The sequence below is a fragment of the Pelodiscus sinensis genome, chromosome Z (assembly GCF_052426305.1).
Source record: "Pelodiscus sinensis isolate ZL-2025 chromosome Z, ASM5242630v1, whole genome shotgun sequence".
Lineage (NCBI taxonomy): Eukaryota > Metazoa > Chordata > Testudines > Trionychidae > Pelodiscus > Pelodiscus sinensis.
Genome location: NC_143085.1, coordinates 11613507 through 11639632, shown reverse-complemented (window position 1 = coordinate 11639632; position 26126 = coordinate 11613507). Strand labels below are relative to the sequence as shown.

The 26126-nt window shown below is 48.0% G+C and overlaps 1 protein-coding gene across 1 annotated transcript; it reads right to left on the bottom strand.

Annotated features, from left to right (window-relative positions):
* Window positions 1-9249: 9249 nt before the first annotated feature.
* On the bottom strand, window positions 9250-23309 carry LHX5 (LIM homeobox 5). Its single transcript, XM_075898198.2, has 5 exons — window positions 22508-23309; window positions 19669-19892; window positions 17499-17776; window positions 14519-14684; window positions 9250-10717 (listed from the first exon to the last, which is right to left on the bottom strand). The coding sequence occupies exons 1-5, from the start codon at window positions 22678-22680 to the stop codon at window positions 10350-10352; spliced, it is 1209 nt and encodes a 402-aa protein (XP_075754313.1). The 5' UTR covers window positions 22681-23309; the 3' UTR covers window positions 9250-10349.
* Window positions 23310-26126: the final 2817 nt, after the last annotated feature.

The following is a 26126-nucleotide window of genomic DNA, read 5'->3' as shown; positions in this document are numbered from 1 at the left end:
ATGTCAACCAGATGTTAGGGGTCTAGACAGGAGTGGGTGAGTGAGGTTCTTGAGATCCCACAATGGCAGGTGAGACTAGATGAGCATGATGGACCCGTCTGACCTTACAGTCTACAAGCCTCTCTGTTTGTCTCCCTCTTCCTTTATCAGGATGAAGCCTCTTCCATTTGCATGCCCATGCCTGCAGCACCTCCCTAGAGGCTTAGAGACTGCCTCTCTCCTTATTCCTGTTCCACTCAACTGGCCAACAAAAACCTAATATTTTGTGTGGAATAAATGTTATGTACACCAAGGCATGTGTGAATGTGCACCACCATAGAAACAAATGCTGCCAGTTGTGGGCGCTCTGCTAATTAACTGAGTGACATTTGAATTTCTCCTGGGTGGCCTCCCAAGCACTCAGTTTACAAGGAACACTGAATAACACTCCAAGCAATACTTAAGCAAGATTTTAAAAAGTACATTGGCTATGGTATTGGTCCAAAGTCCTTTGCCACTAATGGTGACTTCTATTAGTCCCACTGGATGTCGGCTGAGCTCTTTATGCTTGTGTATGTGCAGGGGTGAATTTCAATCACTGATAAGAGACTAAGGCCCTCTGGATCTCAATTGGCTCTAAAAAGGGTGTCACAAGGAGGAGGGAGAAAAATTGTTCTCCTTGGCCTCTGATGATGGGACAAGAAGCAATTGGCTTATACTGCAGCAAGGGAGGTTTAGGTTGGACGTTAGGAAAAACTCCTTGTCAGGGTGGTTAAACACTGGAATAAATTGCCTAGGGAGGTTGCAGAATCTCCATCTCTGGAGATATTTAACAGCAGTTAGATAGACATTTCCAGGGATGGTCTAGAACAGGGTTTCCCAAGCTATGGGTCAGGACCCAAATATGGGTCTCCATTACATTTCAAAAGGGTCGCCAAGTATCTCCCCAGGTGGCTCTACCCGCCCTCCTCCCCCCTGTTTTTTAATTGCTTTGGGTCACCAAGTCTTCCTGAATTGTCAAAATGGGTCCCCATCTGGAAAGGGTTGGGAACCGCTGGTCTAGACGGTGCTAGGTCCTGCCGTGACAGCAGGGGACTGGACTCGATGACCTCTTAAGGTCCCTTCCAGTCCTAGTGCTCTGTGATTCTATAACCCCTCGTAGGGCCTGACCCTCGGTTTGGGTATTCATGGCCATGGGTCCAGGAGCAACCGCTTGGGCTGGAAAGTCACAAAAGCATCCCTGCTCAGGAGAACACTAAAGCACTGTGCTTCAGTCAAAGGCAATGGAGCTTTAGCACGTGCTTTAGGCTAAGTACGCCCATATGTGTTTTCATGAACTGGAATCCTTCTGACTCTCCAGCCCAGAGTGTGAGGTAGGGGAAGGAAAGGAGTGAGACTGGAGGTGAGGACTCTAGGGGTACGTCTACACAGCAGCACTATTTCAGGATAAAGTCCATTATCCCAAAATAGCCTTCTGCGCCTCTGAACAGCATACCTGTTATTTTGAAATACATTCGAAATAACGGGCTTCTTATTCTGGCTTCCTGTAAATCTTATTGCACGAGGATTGAGGAAGATGCCGGAATAGTGATTTATTTTGAAATTAGTGCTGTGTAGACAGCGCCAAATTTTGAAATAAGCTATTTTGAAATAAGCTACGCAAGCTGCGTAGCTCAAATTACATAGCTTATTTCGAGGTTTGTGCTACTGTGTAGACTAACCCTAGGGATATGTCTACACAGCAGGGCTAAAGCCAAAATAAGCTATGCAACTACAACTACGTCAATTGCATAGCTGAAGTCGAAATAGCTTGACTTGGCTTTAGGCACTGTATACACAACAGGAAGTCGAAGGAAGAACACTCTTCTTTAGACTTCCCCTACTCCTCATGAAATGAGGGTTACAGGAGTTGGAGTAAGAAGTTCTCCAGCTAGACACTATTTTGAAATAAAAGCTTGTAGTGTAGAGTCACTCTTTGTTATTTTGGAATAACATCAGTTATTCTGAAATAATGCTGCTGTGTTGACACACCCTAGGTGGAACCAGAAAGAGATATAGGGGCCTATATAGGGCATCTCCAGTCATTGCAGTTAAGCTGGTGTCAACTTCCCATTTTGCTTAAAAACCACTTGAAATTGGCTTACTCGTCTTGGTTCCTTTGAATAAAAACAAATACCATTTTAAAATGACAAAAAGCCTGAGGTTCTGCCACTAGCTAATAGCCATGGGAATGACCTTGCCTCCTCTGCTAAATTATAATCCTCACAAGTGTTCTAAAAAAAGTAACTTAACGATGTCTTACACTTGCCTTGGTTCCCTTGTAAAAACGACTGTTACCTGAGTAATACAAAGAATGTTCAAAAAAGGGATCCAAGATCAGCGCAGTGCAGTGCCCCAGAACCTCATCTGGGGTGTAAACAGATGTTGCTCCAAGGATGTCAACAGACTGATGTATAAGCACATAACAGCAGCCAGATCAAAAGCCCATGTAGTCCAGTATCCTGGCTTCTGAATAGCTCAAATTACATAGCTTATTTCGAGGTTTGTGCTACTGTGTAGACTAACCCTAGGGATGTGTCTACACAGCAGGGCTAAAGCCAAAATAAGCTATGCAACTACAACTACTTCTGAATAGAAGCCAGTACCAGATGCTCCAGAGAGAATGAACAGAACAAGCAGTGATCAAGTGATCCATCCCATGTTTCTATGGGCCACAGGTATGCAAGGCAGGGAAAGGCATTGCCTTCCCAAACTGCCATCCCCCGCCCCCGTACTCCACCCTCAGAACACCTACTGGGGGTGGAGAGGCTGGGGTCATGCACCGCACATTCTCCTCATGCTCCAGGGCTGGGCAGACTGAAGCCAAAGACGTGTGTTGCTCACCTTTCTCTGCTCTGGGGTTGGGGAGGCTCAGACCATGCCACCCTCCCTCCCTGTGCTCCACGGCCAAGGAAGCTACTTGCCCTCTCCTTGCTCTGGGACAAGTAGGCTGAGGCATCCTGCCCTCCTCTCTCTCTGTACTCTGGGGCTTGGGGAGGCTGCGGCCATGCAGCACCCCACCTCCCTTTAATTCTAGAGGTGGGGCCTGGGCAGAAGGGGTGGAAGTGGAGGTATGATTGGGGGCTTGCCTCCCCCAGCCCTACCTTCACCTACAACCCAGACCTGGCACCCATTCCCGGCTTCTGACTAACAGAGACTGGGACACTGTTCCTGCCCATGCAGGCTCATGCCAGCTGAGGTTCTGGTCCTTCTATGTGTATCCTGCTAGTAAGTGAGGATTGCCCTCCTGGCATGGGCTTCTAGTGATTGGGTACCCAGTCGCTATGCCACAATATAGGAGTCAGGAGAATCTGGTTCAGGTAGAAGGCTACAGTCACACCAGCATAAAACTGAGTAACACAACAGGAAATTTGGCTACTGAGTTCTACTCACAGTTCTCCTCCTGACCCACTCACCGTGCCCCTAGGCCTTGTGCCTCAGTATACTCTCTTGTAAAAAGGGGAAAATGTCATTCACCCACCTAAGGCTCTGGAAGAGACAGGTGCTATCTAAAAGCACAGCATTAGCCAAATTAGAAGTAAGAACACAATTCATTTCGCAGGAATCCTGTAGGTTTCAGTTCATCATTAGAATGGCTCATTTACAATGATAGGTAACTCAGTTGTTAAAATCTTTAATGGTATAGGAAGGATAAATTCCATCACTTGGCTGAACAGAGAAAATATGCAGAGAAGTGACTGGGTTTTCATAAATCACTAGTGCATGGTGGTACAATCGAGTTAGGACTTAAAATTCAGGTCAGGAGACAGGTACTCTCATAATCCACCAACGGAAGGTAATTTATTCTGTTTATATCTTTTTACTGCAAGCCCAAGGAGAAAAAACTCCACAATGATTTTGCATTTTAAATATTAGTTCAGAGCTGCAGCCTGCCTAGGACTTTATTTATTTATATCTCTGGGAGGGGGGGAAGAAAAGAGGCGAGAATCTTTAGCTGTTTGGCAGCCAAGCTTCATGAGTGATCAATATAGTTTAACTGCCACATCTTACTAAGAATTACAGCTTTGTGCAAGGAAGGATAAATAAAATGAGCAGATCCTGGGCTTTAAAGGATTGCACCTAGGCCAGCTGTCTTAGAAATGGCCTTGTTTTGGTAAAGAAGTGGCCACCTGCTTTGTAGGCCTCTCAAGTTAAGAGGGGAAAGAGTGAAGATGAATGTAAAGAGGTAAGTGGGGAGGTGTAAAGGTGGGATGGAGGGAGCAATAAATAGATAATAATGAAAAAGAATGAAAAAATAGAAGAAAAGAAGGCAATTAGGCTATGTCTACACTGCAGAGAAAAGTCGGAAAAAGATATGCAGATTGCAATTCGCAATTTGCATATCTTTTTCTGCTTTTTTTTTTTCCAAAAGAGGCTTTTCAAAAATGTACACGGGTTCAAATTTCAGAAAAAACTCCTCTTTTGGAACATCCCTTATTCCTCTCACTGAGAGAAATATAGGGATGCCGAAAGAACATGTCCGCTTTTTTGGAAACTGTTCTGGAAAAGCTCAGCAATCTAGACTTAGAGAAAGAAAGAAAGAAAGAAAGAAAGAAAGAAAGAAAGAAAGAAAGAAAGAAAGAAAGAAAGAAAGAAAGAAAGAAAGAAAGAAAGAAAGAAAGAAAGCAAGCATGGGTGAGGTAAGAATGGAGGGGCAGAGTGAGGGACAAAGACCATAGAACTAATTGCTATAAACCTTTTCTTTTCTCTTTTCTAACATTGGTTTCCCAGGCGTGGAACCCATTTCTAGTCCAATTTGTGTTTTCACCCAAAATAGATTAAACGGATTGAACACCAAAGCAAAACTCGGTGATGCCGGCTACAGTCAGAAGACTGGTCCGAGCCCCAACTCTCCAGCCCCAGAATAGAGTGGATGAGAAATGGTGATCCTGGCTCTGTGTTGCAGCAAGGAATGCTTCGGTTCCCTCTCCTTGATGGGAGAGCCTCTTTTTTGGTCAAGATAGAGGATCATGGAGAGTGGTTTGGGCCCCTCTAAGCCGGGGAGACTTTCCAGTGATTCCAATGGGCACAGGGGAAGTTGCTATTCTGGGGTTCCAGTGAGAAAGACAGCCCATCACATAGCAGGGGAAGGCCCCAGTGGAGGCACTGAAGGACCAGAGAGGCCTGATGTGAAAGGGCAGCATTGATGGCAAACCCAGCATGGCCTAGCTGGGGCAGGTCACATTGCTCCCTGACATCCTCTCACCATGAGCTGCAATATTGTAGACGTATTGTGCCACAGCTAGGAGAGCAACATGAGGGTGAGGCTGGATTAAACCAACTATGGTTGGTGAGAGATGCTGCTGGTCCAAGAAAAGATGTTACCCCCACCAGCCGGTCTCTGGATTCACAGGGGTTGGAGCTATAGAAGAACCCTTTAGCAGCATGACTGTAAGAACCATACACCCTCAAAGGGTGGGCATGGGCGGAGCAGGGACAGTTCCATCAACACAAGGCCTGCTGCCTCAACTGTCTCCTTATAACCTTTCCTGCCTGGCCCCTCTGCAAAGAGCACAGTGCAACGGCGGCACCATTCACTTGCTGAGGCTGCTTCCACTCATCCCGGCATGGAGCAGGAGCCACACTTCCTTTTGGCGCTTGCCAGATGCCCCACAGCAGGATGGTCCATCACCAGCCTTGGATGTATTTTCCTCCCAGCTGAAAGGAGGCTCTGAGTCTTTGCTCCTGTTCCTTCCCCTTCCTCTTCTCCTTGACGGAATGAGCCCAGCTTGCGGGGATTAACAAGTGCTTCTTAACAAGGGCTTCTATGATGTGGTAACTGGCTCTGTGGGCATGGGGAAGGCGGTGGATGTGATATACCTTGACTTTAGCAAAGTTTTTGATACGGTCTCCCACAGTGTTCTTGCCAGCAAGTTAAGGAAGCATGGATTGGTTAAATGGACTGTAAGATGGCTGGAAAGCTGGCTAGACTGTTGGGCCCAACAGGTAGTGATCAATGGCTCAATGTCTCATTGGCAATTGACTTCAAGCAGAATGCCCCAAGAATCGGTTCTAGGTCTGGTTTTGTTCAACATCTTTATTACTGACCTGAATGAGGGGATGGGTTGCACCCTCAGCAAGTTTGTAGATGACACTAAGCTAGGGGGAGAGGTAGATATGCTGCAGGATAGGAACAGGGTCCAGAGTGACCTAGACAAATTGGAGGATTGGGCCAAAAGAAATCTGATGAGGTTCAATAAAAATGGAAGAATCGCAAGCACTGCTATGGGCTGGGGATCAACTGGCTAAATAGAAGTTCAGTACAAAAGGATCTGGGGGTTACAGTGGATGAGAAGCTGGATATGAGTGCACAGTGCGCCCTTGTAGCTAAGAAGGCTAATGGCATATTAGGGTGCAGTAGGAGGAGCATTTCCAGCAGATATAGGGTATGTCTACACTACCCCGCTAGTTCGAACTAGCGGGGGTAATGTAGTCATCCGCAATTGCAAATGAAGCCCGGGATTTGAATTTCTTGGGCTTCATTTGCACGAAGCCGGCCGGCGCCATTTTTAAATGCCGGCTACTTCGAACCCCGTGCAGCGCGGCTACACGCGGCACGGAGTAGCTAGTTCAGATTAGGCTTCTAATCCGAACTAGCTGTACTCCTCGTGGAATGAGAAGTACAGCTAGTTCGGATTAGGAAGCCTAATCCGAACTAGCTAGTCCATGTCGTGTGTAGCTGCGCGGCACGGGGTTCGAACTAGCCGGCATTTAAAAATGGCGCCGGCCGGCTTCGTGCAAATGAAGCCCAAGAAATTCAAATCCCGGGCTTCATTTGCAAGTGCGGATGACTACATTGCCCCCGCTAGTTCGAACTAGCGGGGTAGTGTAGACATACCCATAGAGAAGTGATTATTCCCCTTTTTTTGGCACTGGTGAGGCCACATAAGGAGTATTGCATCCTGTTCTGGGCCCCCCACTACAGAAAAAATGTGGACGCATTAGAGAGGGTCCAGTGGAGGGCAACCAAAATGATTAGGGGGTGGGAGCACATGACCTCTGAGGAGAGGCTGAGTGATTTGTGCTTAGTTAGTCTTCAGAAGAGAAAAATGAGGGGTGATTTGATAGCAGTCTTCAACTTCCTGAAGGGAGGTTCCAAAGAGGATGGAGAGAGGCTGTTCCCAGTAGTGACAGATGGCAGAACAAGAAGAAATGGTCTAAAGTTACAGAGGGGGAGGTCTAGGTTGGATATCAGGAAAAATTATTTCCCTAAGGGTACGTCTAAACTGCAAGCTTCTTTCGAAAGAAGCTTTTTTGGAAGAGATCTTCTAAAAACACTTCTTCCAGAAGAGAGCATCCAAATTTCAAAAGCACATCAAAAAAGCCATCTGCTTTTTCGAAAAAGATAGTATCCACGCTCATTGGACACTGTCTCACATGTAAGCTGTGATTACTATGGATGGAGTGGCCACCAGGGCACCTGTGCTTTTTCCTGGAGGCCTCTTCTTTTGAAAAAACCCCTTCTTCTGCATCCACACACACCTTTTCCCGAAAGAGCTCTTCTGGAAAAGGCATTCTTCTTCACAGAATGAGGTTTATCAATGTTGGAAACCCCTCTGTGTTCTTTCAATTTTTTCCCTGAAAGACCGCAATAGCAGTATGGACGTAAGTGAAGTTTTTTTCAGAAAAATGGTAATTTTTCTGAAAAAACCCTGCAGTCTAGATGCACCCTAAGAGGATGTTGAATCACCGGAATGGGTTACCTATGGAGGTGATGGAATCTCTATCCCTAGAGGTTTTTAAGTCCCGGTTTGACAAAGCCCTGGCTGTGATGATTTAGTTGGGGTGATACAGCTTTGAGTTGGGGGTTTGGGGCTTTTACCTGTTGTTTCCAGATAATACCCCAACATCTTGGGTTTCAGAGGCTCACACTGCCAGCTTTTGGAAAGAGCACCAGCCTTTCTGATACCTCTGCACTGCTCTGTTGCACACACCTAGGACACACAGGGACCATTAGTTTGAAATCAACATGTGTCCAACAGTCCTCATTCTCCCCCTGTAAGCATTGCCCAGTGCCCATGAAAAGCACTTTCTTCTTAGCAGAGAGAGGCCTTGTTTGCATTAGGGTGATTAAAAAAAAAACCAGGGCAATTATTTCCATCATTGTAAAATACTGTTGAAAAATAAAACAGGAGTGTGTCTCTGGTTGTGTGTCTACTTGTGCATCTGGGTCAGGCTTGTTTGTACATGTGTGTGAAGAAATTATGTGTATAAAACAGAAATAAATTACATCCTTCAGCTATTCATGCTGAGAAACTGAGCTCTCTTTTGCACACACACAGACACACAGACACAAGGAAACCATTCACAGTAGACATTTTTATTTTAACAAAAATGATCTAGCTAGTTAGAGTGATAGAGCTAATCTGTTAGCTCCCGTGCTAAGCAGTTACAGAATCTCATAGCTATTATTCCACCAATTCTGCCATTGATGGGTATGTGGTAATGTGTAAAATTCAGCCCTCCCTGAACTGGATTTCTTCTCTGGGGCTGCTACTACATGAGCAGGGAGAAATGTGGCTGCCTAATTAAAATTGTGTCACTCCATCTCTTCTCTTGGGCTATTGTGACAAGTGCTGAGTTCACTTGGTAAACCATTCCTATAGAACTCCAATTTCTGGGTAGGGTTGGAGATTTGTTGGGGGGGGGGGGGGGGAAAGGAGTTCTTCAGAGAAGATGAAAAGCTAATCAAAACAGCTATTATCACTCTTTGCCTGTGTTGTGTCTGTATGAACCTCAGAAGGCAAAAACAAACTGAAAGCAGCTCCTCCCTTGTATCTCACAGAGCATGATCAAAAGTCCATGAATGTCTTTCTTTCCTTTGACTTGGATGAGCTTTGGATCAGGCCTACAACCATGGCAGTTTGAAGGACACATGGCAAATTCTCTGAGGGAAGTTGATTCGGCATTCCAGCCTGCAGCTGGCCATACTCACTGACTCCCAAAGCTTTTAATGGGCCTCCAGAAAGTGGGTGCTCCCATGAGTAAGGGCTACTCAGGAGTCAGGATTGCAGGGTGAACCCCTTGACATTATATACAGCTCTTCTAGAACGCTGGAGGTGGAATATAATAACACTAATTAATAATTAAAATCTCTGACCCTAGGCAGTGCATCTAAACTCTAAAATATATTATAAAGATTAATGATCTCAGCACTATATTATAGTTGCACTGTCTACTGCCAGAGTTTCTTCAACAATATAAAGAAGGTCTTATTAAAAGAAGATAAAGCCATCATGGTAGCATTTTTTAAAACACAGTTGCTCTTTTCCTTTTCTATAAAAAAAGGGACCAGGTAAATGAGGGTTAGTTAACTAACAATTTTTTATTCACATCCAACAACACCAGCTAGTCAGCTGCAAGAGGCAGTGGGGGAAAGGAAATCCACAATGCTTTTGAAAAACAATTTTTCTTCTTAAAAACTATTCTTCCTTTCTTTCCTATTCACTCCTCTCCCACCCCCACCTAAAAATATAAAAATGGTGGAGCATTAGTTGACTAAAGTACAATAAATAACTGATAAACACAAAAACATACTTTATTTGTTTCTTCTTTATACAAAATAAAGAAACTAGAAGCAAAAACTATAATACATCCTTCAAACTGTGTAGCCTCCCTCCAACAAACTTTTGGGTTTGACTTGATGTTTGCCAGAGACATTCAGACTTGAATCGCTTTTACATTGGTAGTTTTAGTTGTATTTCTGCCCGGTGAAAAAAACAAAACAAACCCCAATAAAGTCTCCCCAAACATTAAAGTCCTGGAGCCCTGAAAAGCTGAGCCAGACTTTACCACTGGGGGGCGCCCTATCATCAGTGGAAGTTTTCTTTCCCAAGACACACCAATTCCCTTTCCACGGCCACCATCACAAAACAAATCTATTTAAAAAAAAGTGGATTATGCGGACTTTTCCACTTTCTCCGATTAAGATTAAAAAGATGCAATTCTGGATGGAGCAAAGGAAAAAAGAAAGAAAACGCCCTCCCCCAGAGAAATATGAAGTTTAGTCATTCTAGGCAGATCTGTGATCCAGTCCAGTTCAGCTTTGGTCCAAGAGATGCTGCTTCAGATACTTGTAGAGGTTCTTCAGCACCCGCCCAGGGCAGTCATGCCTGCTTACACGTGGCTAGGGAGAAAGACACTGAGGCTGGGAGCCCCAGCGGTCTAGGGGCGGGGGCGCTGGTAGAAACTCCGGAGAATTTTGGCGTCAGTGTCAGAAAGCCGGTCGTGGTTCCTGGTGTCTTAGCCGGTGCTGGGAGGAAGCCGGATCTGCCCGGGGCAGAGGTAGCCAGGTATCCCCAGGGCTTGCACCTCCGCTGGCTGGGTCAGCCCTACCACACCGCTGCCTCGTTCAGCTCCTGGTTTGGATGCGAGAGGGGCCCGCTGTAGCCGCTGTTGCTGGACAAGGAGAAAGGCGGGCTGGGGCCGCCGCTAAAGACCTCGCCCGGGATGGGGTGTAGCGAGCCGGGCAGCCCCGGCTCAGGGCTCGGGGTGTCGGGGTGAGAGATCATATCCGTGTACCTTTGGTTTTCGGAGGCGTGGTGTCCCGGGAGCGGGGGCTCCAGGGGCCCCAAGGGCGTGGAGCCGGGCCCTGAGGTCGGAAGGTAGCTGGAGTCTGCGGGGGACTGGGCTTGCGAGGGTGGCCCGTGGGGGAAAAAATCGTAGTTCCCGCCTGGCCCATAGTAGTCTCCCTGGTAATCTGGAGTGTGGGAGAGAGAAGAAGGTGAGGCAGGGACCGGACGCCAGCAGCGCAGGGTGCACGGGGACTGCCCTGAACCGGAGAACTTGGGGCGAGCGGGACTCCGGCCAGGCCGGCCTCCTACGCCCAAGAACACACAACTCCCGAGGGACAGGGGGGCGCCTCTGTACCCGGTGTCGTGCGCCCCTGCTGTCCAACGCCCCCACTAACCCGTAACGCAGCCCCTCGGGAGGCAGTGTGCGCACAGCACTGCGCACCCAGCACTGCGCGCACAGCATTGCATCTGCTCAGGGACCTTGGCCTGTCGCTTTTGCTCCGCCACAGAAGCGGGTCCCGTAACAGCGACTCCCGCATAGAGCTGCGTGGCCCACATTTATTTTCCGGCTGCTTCTTTTACCGCCCCCTTCCTCCAGGTGTCAAAATGAAGCCGCCCGAATGACCCCGATAAAACCAGGAGAGGATCAGGCGCGTTACTCCACAATTAGACACATCTCTTGCCCAACGTTCCAGCAATCAGGGTAAGAACCCGGCTGGTTGTCAGCGTTAGCAGAGACTTTTCGCTGACACCTGCGCGTTGCTTCGGGAGCCCTCTAGCTGCAGAGAACCCCCTCCTGCCCCGTCCATCGGGTGCAAAATAACAGAATCAAGAGATTCATAACTGGGCACTCATGACTTTAACCGTGAATAACACCAGCTCGTGCACTAAACAGGTAACTACCCTCAGCGGGGATTCGTTCTAAGGAGAGAAAACTATAAAAACCCCTCTCACAAATAGCTTCCCAGGAGGAAGCAGACAGAGGCTAATGGTAAAAGGTTTTGTTTAGAATATGCAGGAGCGGATGGAAAATCGGGAGTTTAATTCGATGCCCCCCCTTCCCTATGAATAATCAATAACTACGCGGTAATCTTGACACGCAAACAACCCTCAACACCTCGCCACCCACCCAACTGCATTGCGGTGCGGAATCTCCAAAATAGTAGAAGTATCTGGAAAGCAGCGAAATAATTAGAAACCGCGGAGTGGGGAGGGGGAACGGGGGTGGGCGCTCTCGCTTTCCTTCCAAACTTAGGGAAAAAACCCACAACAGGCAACATAATTTTAATTGACCAAACATTTGAAAAAGAACTAGACAAGGTCCCTATAAAAATTCGCACGCGCAGCCCGAGGGAGCGCGCATTCTCTCCTTCCAGGATGATTTGGAGGGGGGGACAGATGTATGGAAAATGTCTTATGGAGCTGGCACGGAAGGAAAGAAAACGAGGATTTTCCCCCTTCAGCAATGGTAGGTTTGCAAGTGAGGGGTCATTTTGCTAAGCCCCAGGCTGGCCGGCTCACGCAGCAACCAAGCAGTCTGGCGACACCCAGCCAGGACTAGCGCCAACTTTCACGCCCGCCCCCCATCCCACACTGCCTTCAGTGGCAGGCCATGGCCGCCCCCAAGCCCCACCAAGCGCAGCTAGGGAATGATTGGCCCCTGCGTCCCTTACGCCTGTCGTGAAGGGGCCGAATTTCGAGGGGCCACATGCGGGAGGGGGAACGAGCCGACAAGGGGGAGAAAACAAATAGCAAACACACGGGGGCCCGGCCTCTGTGATAGTGACCTTCCATATGCTCCAGGAGCTTGGAGGTAATTGGAACAAATGCCGTCTGAAAGAGGTACAAAAGGGTGCAGCTGGAGCTTTGTTCCTGGGAACACAAGCGGGGGAGCGGCGGGATTGAATGGGCGCAGGGCTTCTGTTCAGGCAGACAGCTTCATCACAATGTCTCTTTCTTACTTGCGGCAGGGGTGCAAACTTGGCCAAGGACCGGACGGAATCTCTAACAGGGGGATTAGAGGGGATCTCGACAAGCTGAGCTCGCATTCAGGGCGAGGGAGGGAGGGTGTGTGCGGGGCTGGGGGGAAACCCTTCAAACAGATGCCACAGGAAGGATGGCAAAGTCATGGCAACCGCCCCTCACCTTCCCCTCCTACCCGCTGCCTTGCCTATCTCCCCTCCGTGTCTGCGAGAAGGACCAGTGACCGGGATCTCCGGGCCCGTGAGCAGGGGGGCGGGGGATACAGGGAAGGAGCTGGCGGGCTGCAAAGGGAAAGGAACCTAGCAGTGGAAAGGAAGAGGAAGGGGAAGAGGAAAAGAAAGAACTTTGGGATTAAGTCGCGTTCCAACGCCAGCCGTCCAACAAGATTCCATTACAACCTAGGGGCTGCGGCTGCCCTGACTCCTGCTCCCAGCACTAGTCGCAGGAGCCGTTGCAGTGAAATACCAACATCCCCGGCTTGGGTGCTGGGCAGAGCCAGGGCAGCCCCCGGCCTTTCACGTGCTTTGTGTAAAAACGATGCTTCTTCTTAAACAACATCCCTAGTCTCTGTCGGGGCAGCCGCGCGCTGCATTGCTAGGGGAAGGACGGCAGGACAAGGGAATCCCCTCCTGCCTCCAAAACCAAACCGGCACTAAAAGAGCCGCAACCAGCTCTCTGCTTCTAGCCGCTGGCCAGGAGGCAGCCCCGGTGGGTTTCTCCTTTTGTCTGTGCTGCGGGTTCACAGGCCCAACTATGGGCCTAAATCCGGAGCGTTGATTCCTGTGAATAAACTTTACTGAGGCGACGAGTCCTATTGAGCCAGAGTCTGGTGTCGGTTACACCGGCGTGAGTCTGGATTCACAGCGGGGCGTAACTGAGTTTAGAATCCTGCCCATGGCTTCGAACAGGAGTAAGGTAACCCAGGCAGGACCGCGCAATGGAGTAGCAAATTCACTCCCAGGAGCAAAGCTTGCGGGGCCGTGCCCTACAGTATGTCCCAGCGGAGATTCCCCACGGCGCCCCGCGTGCTGTGGACGGCTCCTCGCGCAATCCGGAGTCAGGTAAAATTGTAGCAGGAGTCAGAACCTTAGGGGTTCCGTTCTCTCGGATTGCATCGGCAGCTGGCGAGAAGCGCAAGGGCGCGATCTAACCCCGAAGCGAGGCACGGTAGGAGGTAAAGATTCGCCCTTCCGTCGCGCCAGCCCCCAGCAGGCATGGACACACCAGAGAAATACCAGCCCCTGACTTGCCTTGGCTGCGAGGCTGGGGAAGTGGGCCAAAACAAGTTATGCCGTACTACTTCGTCGAGGCTCGGAAACATGCAATTTTACTTGACCCCAAAATTCCTCCCTTCTCCCCGGCCCAGCTAGGAAAAACGGTAACAATGAACCGAATCCTTTGGAGGGAACAAATGGCGTGAACGATCGTCGAAACCCTTCAGTGCAGGCAGACGCCAGCGTCTCAGGGCCAGCTCACACAGAAGGCAAGCTTCTTTTGAAAAGACACAATTAAATGCTACAAAATGCAAGAGTTAAAACTTCCAAGCGTGGTCAAGGGGGAAAAAATAAATAAAAACAAGGAAATGAGCAAGAAAGAATAAAGGAACAAAAGGAAAGCAAAATAATTTTAAAAATCCAGAAAAAAGAAAGAACAAACGAAAAAGAAAAATGAAAGAAAATGAATGAAAGAACGAACAACGATCAAATAGAAAGGATTAACACGAGAGAAAAACGAAAGAATGAACAATGAACAAATGAATCAATGAACAAGAAAAAAAAGATGAAAGAATGAACAATGATAAAAATGAACAAATGAGTGAAAGAAAGAAAGAAAGAAAGAAAGAAAGAAAGAAAGAAAGAAAGAAAGAAAGAAAGAAAGAAAAAATGTTCCTCTAGTCTTAATTTGTTTGCTCTGGGATCTGTATTTGTTGTGTTTTTTACAATGTTTGAATACAAAGCGTGTTAGAGGGTCATCCAGGAAGTGATCCATAAAATGCTCATTACCTCCATAATAAGTGTAAGGGGTAGAACCCAACATTTCAGATTCATCCAGCCTGCCTCCCAGAGGGCGCATGCGCCGAGGACTCCTGAAGAAGGCATGCCTCCTGGCCCCCAGTGCGCTCAGCTGTTTCATTCTCCTCTCCTTGGACCTTCTATTCTGGAACCAAACCTGCGGGCAAATTAAACAACAAGAACGTGGTGACAACATTCACACCAACCCACAGCTCCCGCCAGCTGTCTCCCAAGGCCCCATCAAGCCACATGGGCACTTTGCAAGCCAACAGTAACCAAGTTGATTCATTTGTTTTGATTTGCCTGCCTTTGGTCTCCCTCTTGCAATACGTGTTTGCCACCGGTCTCGGTTTCTAGATTAATCTACTATTATATTGGTCGATCTCCGTAACAAAGGGGCACAGAGCTGCTGCTGTGAACAGGCAGATCAGGAAGCTCGTGGTATTAACAAGGTGCCAACTAAGAGACTGGTTCCCTTCACATGATCGCACCAAGATGTTCCACATTTTTCCGTCAGGATTTTCCAGATGAAGGCCGCAACATAGCACATCCTCCCCACGCCAACTCCCAGCTGGCAAGCTCCCCGAAGATCCACTTTTCCGTTCTTTGGACCAGCTCCTGACTGGGCCCTTTACAAGAGGCTGGCGAAGAGTCTCTGAAGAAAAATGAGGAGAAACTTTCAACCGGGGGATTAAACTCTGCAGTTTAGCCAATGAAGCAAATTGGTTGGCTTTGAATTAAAAAGAAGAGGAAAGTTGGGAATGAACTCCCAGAACCATCCAGGGGTGAAGGGTTTTTGCTCACCCTTGGAGAGCTTTATAATGAAGTATGTTTCCTACTCCCACTCCTTCTTTTAAATCCTAGAAGACATATTCATAAAAGCAACTAAAGAGACTTTTCAAACTACAAACTATTGTCGAAGTGCCTCTTTTCCTAATCTAGTCATCCATCCATCGACAGAAACCTAGAGCAATAAAGAATGCATAGAGACAGATAAATTATATATCAATAAATAACACAGATACGTGAATATGTATAGCTTCTGATGCTGGGGGGGAAAGGGAATGAAAAATAAAGGAAATCTTGGGTGTTCTCCCATCTTGCAGATTACATAGATGAACTACAGAACATTTCATTCCACCCTTTTGTTTGGTCTAGGACAATTTTTTCACACGCTTGCCTAGCACAGCAAAAACGTGTTTGAATGTATGACGTCAGTAGTAACAAGAGACCTGAACATACTTCTCTGTTTCATCCCAATCTATTTTTCTGGTTTGGGAATTGTTTCTATCCCCCTCCCCAATTTCCTCGTTAACATGCAAGTGCAGATTCTCTTAACCAACAGCGTGCATATGTCTCCTTGCAAAATGTCAAGATAGAAGCAACTCTCAGTTTCACCGGTTTAAAGAACTGAGGTTAATTTCTTCTCTTGATGCCCTTTGCTTTAAAAGTTTTTTTAAAACTTTTAATTTATGATTCATGGAAAAAAATGTTGAGGCAACGCTCTAAACTTTCTTCCGGTCACTGGCTCAGTCTGAAAGTCCCACCAGGCAAATACAGGATAAAGAGATTGCAGAAGAGCACTGACAAGGCTTAGAACAAGAAAGCAGGAAACTGAAGGAAAGACGAGGATATTGCATTAGGCTGACGCCGCGTTTTTAAGAACTTCTTGCTCATCAGGTGCGGCTTGGAGACGTAATAAGCCATTGTGGTGGGTTCGGCAGCCAGCATCATATACAGCACATAGGCCAGGCGTCTAGTGGGACTAGGGGAGGGGGGTAGACTCCTTGGTAATGTTTTTATTCTTGGTTAGCGAGGGCTCCGTTGCCATTGGAGTCAGCTCCTACTGAAGTCAACCGGAGCCTTTTCATTGACCTCAATAGGAGCTGAGACAAGTTCTTTAGGGAACTGGAATCTGATCCAAAGCTCGCTGAAATCAATGGGATCTTTCCACTTTGGGTAACTCACAGCGCCGCGCAAAGTGCGTGGGGGAGGGAGGGGAATCAAAGGGCCCTGAAGAAAGTTGAGGGTCACCGCTCCAGGGCTGGGCTGGTCAGCGCTTCTTCACATCAATTTCCCGCTTGTGTGAGGGCCAGAGCCAAAGGGCTGGAGCTTTTCCATCGAGTTCAGTGGGCTTTGGATGAGGCACTAGGCAGGCACATCAGTACTTGAGACTGAGTGCTAGCTATCGCCTGAGGACTCTCCAGGTGAAGAAAACAATTCTATCACTAGAGAGCTTTCAGCACAAACTCCCTGAGCCTCCTCCTCCTCTTTATTAGCAACGGAGGCCAATTAGGATCACTGCTAAAATAATTCTGACAATAGGAAATAGTCCTCTTGCTTAGGAGAGAGGAACCTTGCAGTCTCCACATCACAACATAAGGAGGGACAGAAGGGGCCAATGGACTGAGCAGTGGCGAGGACTGAGGAGTCCAGGTTGGAGACTCCGCTCTGCCACGAGCCATATGGGTGAACTTGAGCAATTCGCTTCACGGCTTTCTGCCTCAGTTTCCCCATCTGTAAAACGCGCATTTCCTTTGTAAAGACTTACAAAGGGGATAATTCTCATTCTTACAAAGGGGAAATCTTCCTAGCAACGACCTACTTGGTCTCTCCTTGGATTTTATGCCAATTTCCTCCGGCACTTTTAGCTGCTGCCAGATTTCTCTAAATGGCAGAATTTTCTCTCCTCTCCCTCCCTAGCTTCTCACAGCCCACGGTTCCCCTAACGTCATACTGCTGAGTTTGGGACGTCACAGTCATCTCCATAGCGACAGGCTGCCATGTAGCAGAATTAGGCGGCTGGGAGTTGCAACCCAATGGATCCAAAATGGAGAAGAGAGGGAAGCAGGGGTGACTAGTGCTCTCCCCGCCTGCTTAAGCAGATGGTGATATTGTGGGAGGTCACTAGTCCCTGATCCTTTCTTCTGTTCTCTGCTATGGCACCCATTGCCACTGAGCTTTCCTGTACCTGGATCACTCGCATGTTGAGCCCTGTCTCCTGTGCCAGCTGTTCCCGGATATGCCTGGTAGGTTTGGGGGTAGCAGCAAAAGCAGCCTTGAGAGTCTCCAGCTGCTTGGCTTTAATTGTAGTCCGAGGTCCTCTTCTCTTGGTGCCCGAGTTCTGTTCCTCGTTTTCGTTGTTGGTGGTCTCTTTGTCCGAGGAGGTGGAGTTGTCCGTTTCCTTTGTATCATCCTGCATGGGATCCTGGAGATCCGGGGACAAACTTCTGTCTGTACAGGAGGACACTGCAAGGGAGAGGCAGACAGGAGAGGGATGGCTCTGAGCTGAGCTGGGATCCCCACCCCACTGTCCCACGCGCTGCTTTCTGGAGGCCAGATCCGCCCCCGCCCCCAGCTTTCTGCGCTAGGGGAACACGAATCAATCACTCCCAAAGAACACAACGAAGAGTTAATGAGGGGGTCAGAATTAGCAGCAAAATGGGCTTATCGGTCTGTGTGGCAGCAGGGGCGCAAAACACCTCTGGCCTTTTGTGTCGCTGGAGCAGGAAGAGGGTGCGACTCCGGCGTAAAAACCTCTGGCTTCAGTGGAGTCGCATGGGATTTACACCAGGGTGACTGGCTCCGGATGGCAGTTTTGCACCGCACTGGCAGAGAGGGAGCTGTCCCAGGCTCCCACTCTGGGGAAGGAAGCGCTTTCATTTGGGTCAGCTTGAGAGTTTTCCTATCAGACACAAAGGTGGGAACCGGAACCATCGACCGTCACAAAGCTAGGGACCGCCTTGGCCCTGCCTCACCCCGCCCCCAGATCCAGCGAATCCCTGGCCTTGGGATCGGAAATCCGTCGGCTGCCTGACCCCTTTTCTCCCCGCAGCAGGCCCCTAATGTGAAACTCACGGGGTAACCTCTGCTCGCTTGGCCCAGAACAGCGACCCAGCGAAGCCTCCTGGCAAGATCTATTCGCGGGCGCTGAAAAAGCCCAACCTGCCGCTCTGATGCAGAGACAGCGGCCAAGGAAGTCCAATGGGAGTTTTACCTCTGCCTAAAGAGGCAGGGATCGGGCCCGCTGCTTGTACATGCCACGTGCAGACATAGCACAAACAGACAAATATTGGGGTTCTGGGTATTGTCTCCATTAGGGTTTATGATAGGCTCTGATGCCACAGGGGTGGGAAGGAAGGAAGAAAGGAAGGAAGAAAGACAGCCGGAGCGTTTGTGCGCGATGAAAGGCAGGAATATTATCTGCGGAGGAAGAAGGTAAAAGGTCTCAGAGGCTTCAGCCTTTACTCACGCTGTTAGCCCCAGGGGGTGAGAAGGGCTCCCCTGACTTGGAAGTTTGGGGCCTTGTCTGGATTCTCTTCACACATAAGGAAGCCGGGGAAAATATCCAGGCCTTGGAGGGCAGGGGAGGGGTTAGATCGCAGAAATCTCAGGGGAAAGTGCTGTTGTTAGCCCAAATCAACCCGGAACCAGAGAAACATCTGTCCCCCTCCCACCTCTGGTCCCATGTTGAGAGCTGTATGTAAATGGAAACGGTCGCTTCCCCCCAGCACCTGCTGACTGTGGGGCCTGGTTGATTTAAAAAATGGAAACATCCGTTCTTTCTCCACTTCCGGTGCTGTCTTCGGCCCTGCATTCTTTCCCCCAGCTCCTCTTCCCCCCTGCCCAGCACAGCTTGGAGTCGGTTTCTTCACTCTCCTTCCACCCTCTCCCAAGCGCAATAGTCTTGAGAAGTGGTGGGGGGGAAAGGGAGGGGGGACAGAGGTATGTATAAAGATGGAAAATAATAAACCGTGCAAGGGTTCCTCCTCCCCCAAACACAGCCAGCCCTTGGAGCGCAATTACTCCTGGGTGCGGAAATGAGCGAGACTGGATGAAAGCGCCTTGTGGGTATTGGAGAGCGATAGCTCAGATTCTATCCAGTGCTGGGAGGTGAGCCGTGTGTAGCTGTAAAACAGACAGCAAGGCCTCATTATTTCAAAGGCACAGGCTAAAAGCCAGGTCACATCCCAAAGCCGGCACAAAAAAATTACCAAGCCCCCCTCACCTCCCATCCCGTTTCCTAGACTGAGGTTGGACTAAGACAATCAAATCGCCGTCCCCGTGTGTTCGTACCAGCGCTTGGCCTCTGCAGGCCACAGAGGGCCAGAAGCTGCTGGCCCGGGGCCGACGCTCCATACCTGAGTTGAGGCTGCCTTCCTTTAAGCTGGGCGAGTTCAAATAGTCTTCTTTGCAAACAAATTTGTTTTCGTCTATAATATACAATTCCTCGCCTGTGGACAGCTGCTTGTTGCAAACCATGCAGGTGAAACAGTTCAGGTGAAAGACTTTGCTTCGGGCTTTGCGGACGAGGTCGCTCGGAGAGATGCCTTGGGAACAGCCTGCGCATTTGGTACCGAACCTCCTGAACAGGAGCGAGAGAAAGAGAAAGAAGGGAGGGTGATAACACCGAAGGGGCTACCCGGGCGCACAGGGGCCTGGCCTGAGAGTCGCCCCCGGCCGCCTATAACTGCATCGCACCCAACCGCAGGCGTCTTGGCTGAGAGAGGGTAGATGGTGGAGATGAGGCGATTAAAGCAATCGCCCTGGGTTCCGACATCCCAAGGAAAGCGGATTTGGATGCCAGCAAAATGCGTGCGCAAAACTATTCCTCTTGTGGCGGATTTGATCGCCAGCAACACGCGCCTCGAGCAGGCGAAGAGAGGGCTCGATTTACATGAGAATTATTTCCCAGCCCTGAGTGCCCTTGTTTGACTCCCTAGACATGGACACCCCACCCCCACTTTAACAGTTCGTCTCCATGGGAAATATTCTGGGGTGTCTGTTTTGTTTGGTCGGCGAGTGAAATCCCTCCTACAGCTCCGGCAGGTAGCTGGCTTTCCCGACCCACCGCTTTCGTTCAACCCTTGACAGCTCGGAGGCAGGGAGCAATTCTTCTTTCTGGGGCACACAGGGGCACACCCGATGGGAAAGGGGCAATTTGCTGAGCTGCGTTTTGAGGGCAGATTGTTTGCAGCTCAGACTAAGGTGTGGGAAGTGAGTCGCGTTTCTCTGCATGCGTGGGAATGCGTGGGTTTCAGATGGTTCGCTTTAAGGAGCAGCCATTATTCGGCGTCAGTATAAACATCCGCTTTGGTTTTGTGGTGTTTCTGGAACAATTTTTGCACCACACTGTGTCCACCAGAAACCTTCAGCGCATTTGCGTCCTTTTTTCAGGCTACATTTAGGGAGGACACGGGAGGTAACCAATGGATTTTCCTATACAGTCATAATTCTGATGAATATTCGTGTTCTCTTAAACGATGTCACATTTCCGTTAGTAAATATCCACTGGGGACACTTCTGTTGTTAGAGGGGTGGTTAGTTACAAAAGAGAAACACAGATGGCTGCTTATTGAATTCAGAACGAAAGCGGGGACAAGGGATCTAGTTAAACATTTGTGGCTCCTAAAAATTGTGTCCTCTTTCCCTATTAAAACAAGCCATGCACCAATGCTGAGAATGGGTCTAGTTTTGATCTCCCTTTGTTCTGTATTCCAGTCCCTCCCAGCCTCTCAGCCCCCCCCCCCTTTTTTTTTGCTTTGCAAAAAGAGATTTTTTCCCCTAGGGAATGATCGCTACCAAGCAGCAGAATCGTACCTGTTTTTTAAAACAGGTAATTTAGTTTCCACTTTAAGGTGTTTCCGTATTCTGGTTCCCGAGAGAGTTGAGGGCGCTTGTGGAAGCGGAATGTGCGGAGCGGGGATAAGGGAGAAATAAAACTGGAGTTTTTCTTCCTTGTTTCAACACAACTTCTAAGAGCTTCACTTTCCATGACGTTGATTTAGTGAAAGCATTAGAAGTCATAAGTCATTTTTTGGTCTTATCCTGGAGCATAATTGGCTCATCTGCACCTTATCAAAAATCATTAAAGGCATTTAAGGAGTTGCAGCATGAGGGGTGCTGAATGCATAGGGGCTATTAAAAGTAGTTTACATGTGTAAAGGCGAGTGTGACACTTAACCTATTCAAATTCACCTTCATTAGGGCCTATACGACTAGGAAAGCTGCCTTCTCCCCCCACTCTATATTAATCATCCCCCGAGCTTTTCACCCTTTAGCTAAACAAATGACCACATTTACCTCAATTGCAGCCAGAAACAAAAGGCCAAGCGATATTTAGGGCGATTTTACATTTTCAATGAGTTCATTTGTTGGTTTAAAAGAAGAAGGGGAGGAGGGAGAACAAGTCTGTTCTGTGCTCGCACAGCCAATTAGATCACAAAGCTTTGCTCCTAAGCCCGGCAAGGAACTTTACTGGTGCTTTTTAGAATTCCCAGCCCAGGCTGGAACATTGGGGCAAAGGAGTTTGGGAGCATCCCCCCGATATTCCGCTCTCTGCCGACCTCTTCCCGCCGCACGTTAGTTCGAATTGATTCTAACTGAGGCTCTGCCTCTCCTCAAGACAAGTCTTGTTACTTTTAAAGCCAGGGGCCTTAGAACATCAGGGGTGTTTTTTTCTGAGATGTCGTGTTCCTCTCCACCCCAGAATGCATTTTAAAAAGTAACCCACAAACCGTTGCCTTCTCTCTTGGCATAGAATCGGCTCGGATCTGGCTCAACTTTGTGCATAAATTCACATTAAAAACATAGGAATCGGGTTACACAGCGAGCAAAGCACCTGAAGTTCTCCTAGTTCTAGGATCTCCCCTCCCGCTCAGAAAACGCCGAGGAATCTCGCAAAAAAGGGGGACATTGACAATAGGTACAACCGACGCCTGCGGATTGTAAAAGTCACTTTAAATCGAACTGGCGTGCGATTAATAAAGAGATTCCCGCCTCTTCCCCCCTCCCCCAGGAAGATATAGGGCTCCTTTTGGGAGTGTGAATGGAATATCTGACAGCGAGCGATGGAGAGGACTACAGAAATGCGCCAATTACGGAAAGCTACTAGGACGCTAGGACAGGCACAGAAGTAGGGTATCGCTGTGCTAGCCAAGCAGCTGGGGAAGGGGTTCGCCTCCTTCTTAGGGAACTTACCTGAAAAAGTCGTTTTTGCAGTAAAGCTTGCCTTCCCTTGAGAAGCATTTCTCCGTCAGGTTGCACTTGCATTCGCAGCACTGGACACACTTAATGTGCCAGGCCCTGTCCAACACGTTCAGGAGAAACCTGTCCAAAATGGGCCTCTCGCAGCCTGCACAATGCACCATCATGACCTCGGCCGAGGAAGGCGAGACAACCCGAATGAGGCAGGATGCAGCCCTCCACCCGGCGGCCGAAAGCGATCGCAAGGGTGGAAAAACGGAGAACACTTTCAGCTTCCTTCCTTCTTCTCCTGGGAGTCCTGGGGGCAGGCAAAAAGTGTTGTGTGGACTTTCCAGACTGCCGCCACCGAGGCAGATGCTTCTCTTTCTCCTGCTCCCCACCTCTTCCAGCAGGTTCAGTCGGGGGAAGCGAAGCAAAGATATCCTGGAGGGATGACTTTCTCGGCGCCTTTTAGTGTAGGCGCATCTCGGCCTGCAGAAGCCCCAGCCAGCGCCTGTGTGGAAGCAGCCAGTCCACGAAAAGGCTTAATAATCAAACACAAGAATAACCACCTCAACAAAGCCGGGAGCCCCCAGTTCCTCCGTGCAGATGGCTGGTTGGGACTTTTCTCCACTTTCACGCTGTTCCCATCTTCAGCTTTGTCTCCCAGTTTAGTAATTCGCGCATCCTTATTCAGATTTGGTGACGTCCCGCAGAACGTAGGGAGGCCGAGGGCCAATGAGAATGCGGTGGCCATGGCAACCTCTTAATTTATAGCATATCTAAATTGGCTCCAGCCTTGCGCTTGGCACAGAGGGAAAAAAACAAGGCACCACTATTGTTGAGTAGTAGGTTTTACCTGGTGCGGGGGCTAAGTAAGTATTTACCTTTATTTTGTTTGCAGGGGCGGGTGGGTGCAGATTTAAATTATTTTTGCAGTTTGGGGGTAATATTTTATCTTTTTCTTCTTGGGGCACTGGGGGGGGGCGGGAGGGAATGAGACCTCGGGGAGGTCACTGCACCTGCAAAACAAGCTCTGGTTTGCCTCACTGTCAACAGAAAGCAGCGAATGGCCTCTTTGCATAAGTAGAAAAGGTGGAAATTCTTGCTCTTTTGTCAAGTGGTCTCCATGCATCCAAAAAAAAAAAAAAAAAAGCTGAAGGACCCCCGATCTGGGGGTAGTTAGGCCAGTAGCATGCTGAGAGGAGTGCCCCCAGGAGAAGGCAAGTTCGGACAATGTCTTGGGATAAAAAGTTATCTGTTTTGTACTTCTCAGATATGAAGGTAATTGACCCCCTAGCGAGCTAGCTGGCCTTTGTTATACAGACTGGGGGGATTTTTTTTTAAGATTGCATCTTTAAGACAAGAGTCAACATGAGAATGAAGGGAAGAAAATCAGGAAAGCAAACCCCCTTTGGAAAGAGAGAAAGAGACTTGTTGTTCTTGTGCTATTGTACATGATTTTTTTCTTTAATTTCAGGTCCTGCGGACTTTTAAATTACCCAGTCACTTTGTGCGCAAGGTGATGACTCGAATGAATTAACCTTTGTAAACAAATGTTCTAGAGCTGAAAATATGTTTGAGTTAAAATAAAAGTTGTGGTCTAAACCTGCTTCTCTGGGAGATTACATTAGATTAGATACATAGACAGATAGATGAGAAAGTACAGCGCTAGATGATAACATGTTGATAGATCTATCTAGCAATTAGACAAATGAGAACGTATAGCAATAGATAACATAGATTGGATGATACAATGTTATTTATAGATGATCTAGCTAGCAACAGTTAGATTAGAAGGTGTAGATATAGATGAACTCGGTAGGCAGATAGATAATTAAATAGATAAGACTGTATAACAATAGTGAGGAATGCATGTAGATGGTTAGGTAGAGAGGAATATATGGGGAAGTCATATGAGAAGGTACATCAATCGATATCTAGTAGATAAGAATAAACAGTAATAGACAGATTAGTGGGCGTGGCAATAGATGGATAGATTAGATGGATAGACAAAAATACAGTTAAATAGATACAAATGCATAACAATAGTGAAGAACATCAAGCTAGATTTTTTTCTAAAAGATCCCCCTAGGAATTATTTTTCGGAAAGTTCTCTAGTCTGTTATGCAGGAGATCAGACTACATGAACACAATTATCTCTTCCGGCCTTGGAATCTATGAATCTATAACTCTAGGGGTGGGTGGGTAGATAGAAAGATAGATATATTCGCAAGCAGGTAAATATGTATAGCTGTAGATACATTTCACTTAGCATTTTTGCAGTCATGTACTTGTTGAACCTAATAAGTCTAATCTTTGCAAATGTTTCAGTCAGAGCGCATTTAAAGCATGTGAATCCGAGATTTGGAGACAGCTATTTCAATGAATCCATCCACAATGCCTTAGTGGGAGAGGCCGGCTGCAGCTGGCCGTACTAAACACTGGGGATGGTTTATTTGCAGGATTTGCTTGTTGTTGTTGATTAGGTGGCTTTTTTTGCTGGGGGAGCTGGCGGGAGGGGGGGGGGCAGAATCTCCCTGGCTTCCTCCTCCTTTTGTCATATGAGGGACAATGTCAATGCTGACACAATAGATAAAGTTATAAGGTTATTTTGCTCCGTCCTCCATCCCTGTTCTCAGCACCCGAGAAGGGGAGGAGGGCCGGGTAAGTGTTTCGGGAAGCGATTGTTAATGGAAAGTACACAAACGTTTAGTCAGTCGTTTCATTACCTCCGGCAATGAAGAAAACACTTAGACCCCAATGTGTAGAGCAGCATTTTCCCGGGAGCCGTGGTGGGCCAAGCCGAGGGTGAGGGGCAGCTCTTAAAAGCGGCTTTGAGCAAGCCTGCTATAAATAAAACACGATCTTGCCAAGCGCCTAGCACTGCCAGCAAGCGATTCCCATCGGGAGCCCAAGTAGCAGTGCGGAGAGAAGCTATTCGGCCAGTTGCACCACTGGTCTGAGCGACACAAATTCCCTTTCACACTTACTACACAGCTCTCTTCGAGGGGAAAGTAACTGCCTTGGAGTCTGGCCAGAGCCTCCCGCTGTCACAAAAAGAAAAAATAAACTAAACCCCGCTAGAATCTTTCCAACCTTCCCTCAAGTCAGCAGCCTGAGAGCGAGCGGTGCGCACAGGGGTTCCTTGTAGGTTCTTTTTAATGCATTTTTTAAAAGTCGGAAGATCAAAAATGTTTTTGACACCTCCTTGGGACCTCATGAATCTTTTGCACTAGTTATTATCTCAATAGGAAAATTCTCCATTGTAGCAGAGAAGCACCCCTGGTAAGGTAAATAAAAGTCAATCTCCATTAATGATCTCTGTTCAATAGCTAAATAAACTGACCATTGCACTAAAGCGAACAGCAGAGGCTGAAATTCATGACAGGGGTGATATTGTCTTGAGGGAGGAGGGGAGAAAAATCGGAAAAAATAATTTTACAATGGTTAGATCATACTATATCTTGGAACAGCAGGACATTACTGGAGGAGAAAAGGAAGGCTGGCTCTGCAATAGAATAGTTCCTTCTACAGACACAAGATAAATGTGTGGCACAAATATTGTAACACACACACACACACACATATATGCATATACACAGAGTGGACTATATATATTACATATAATATA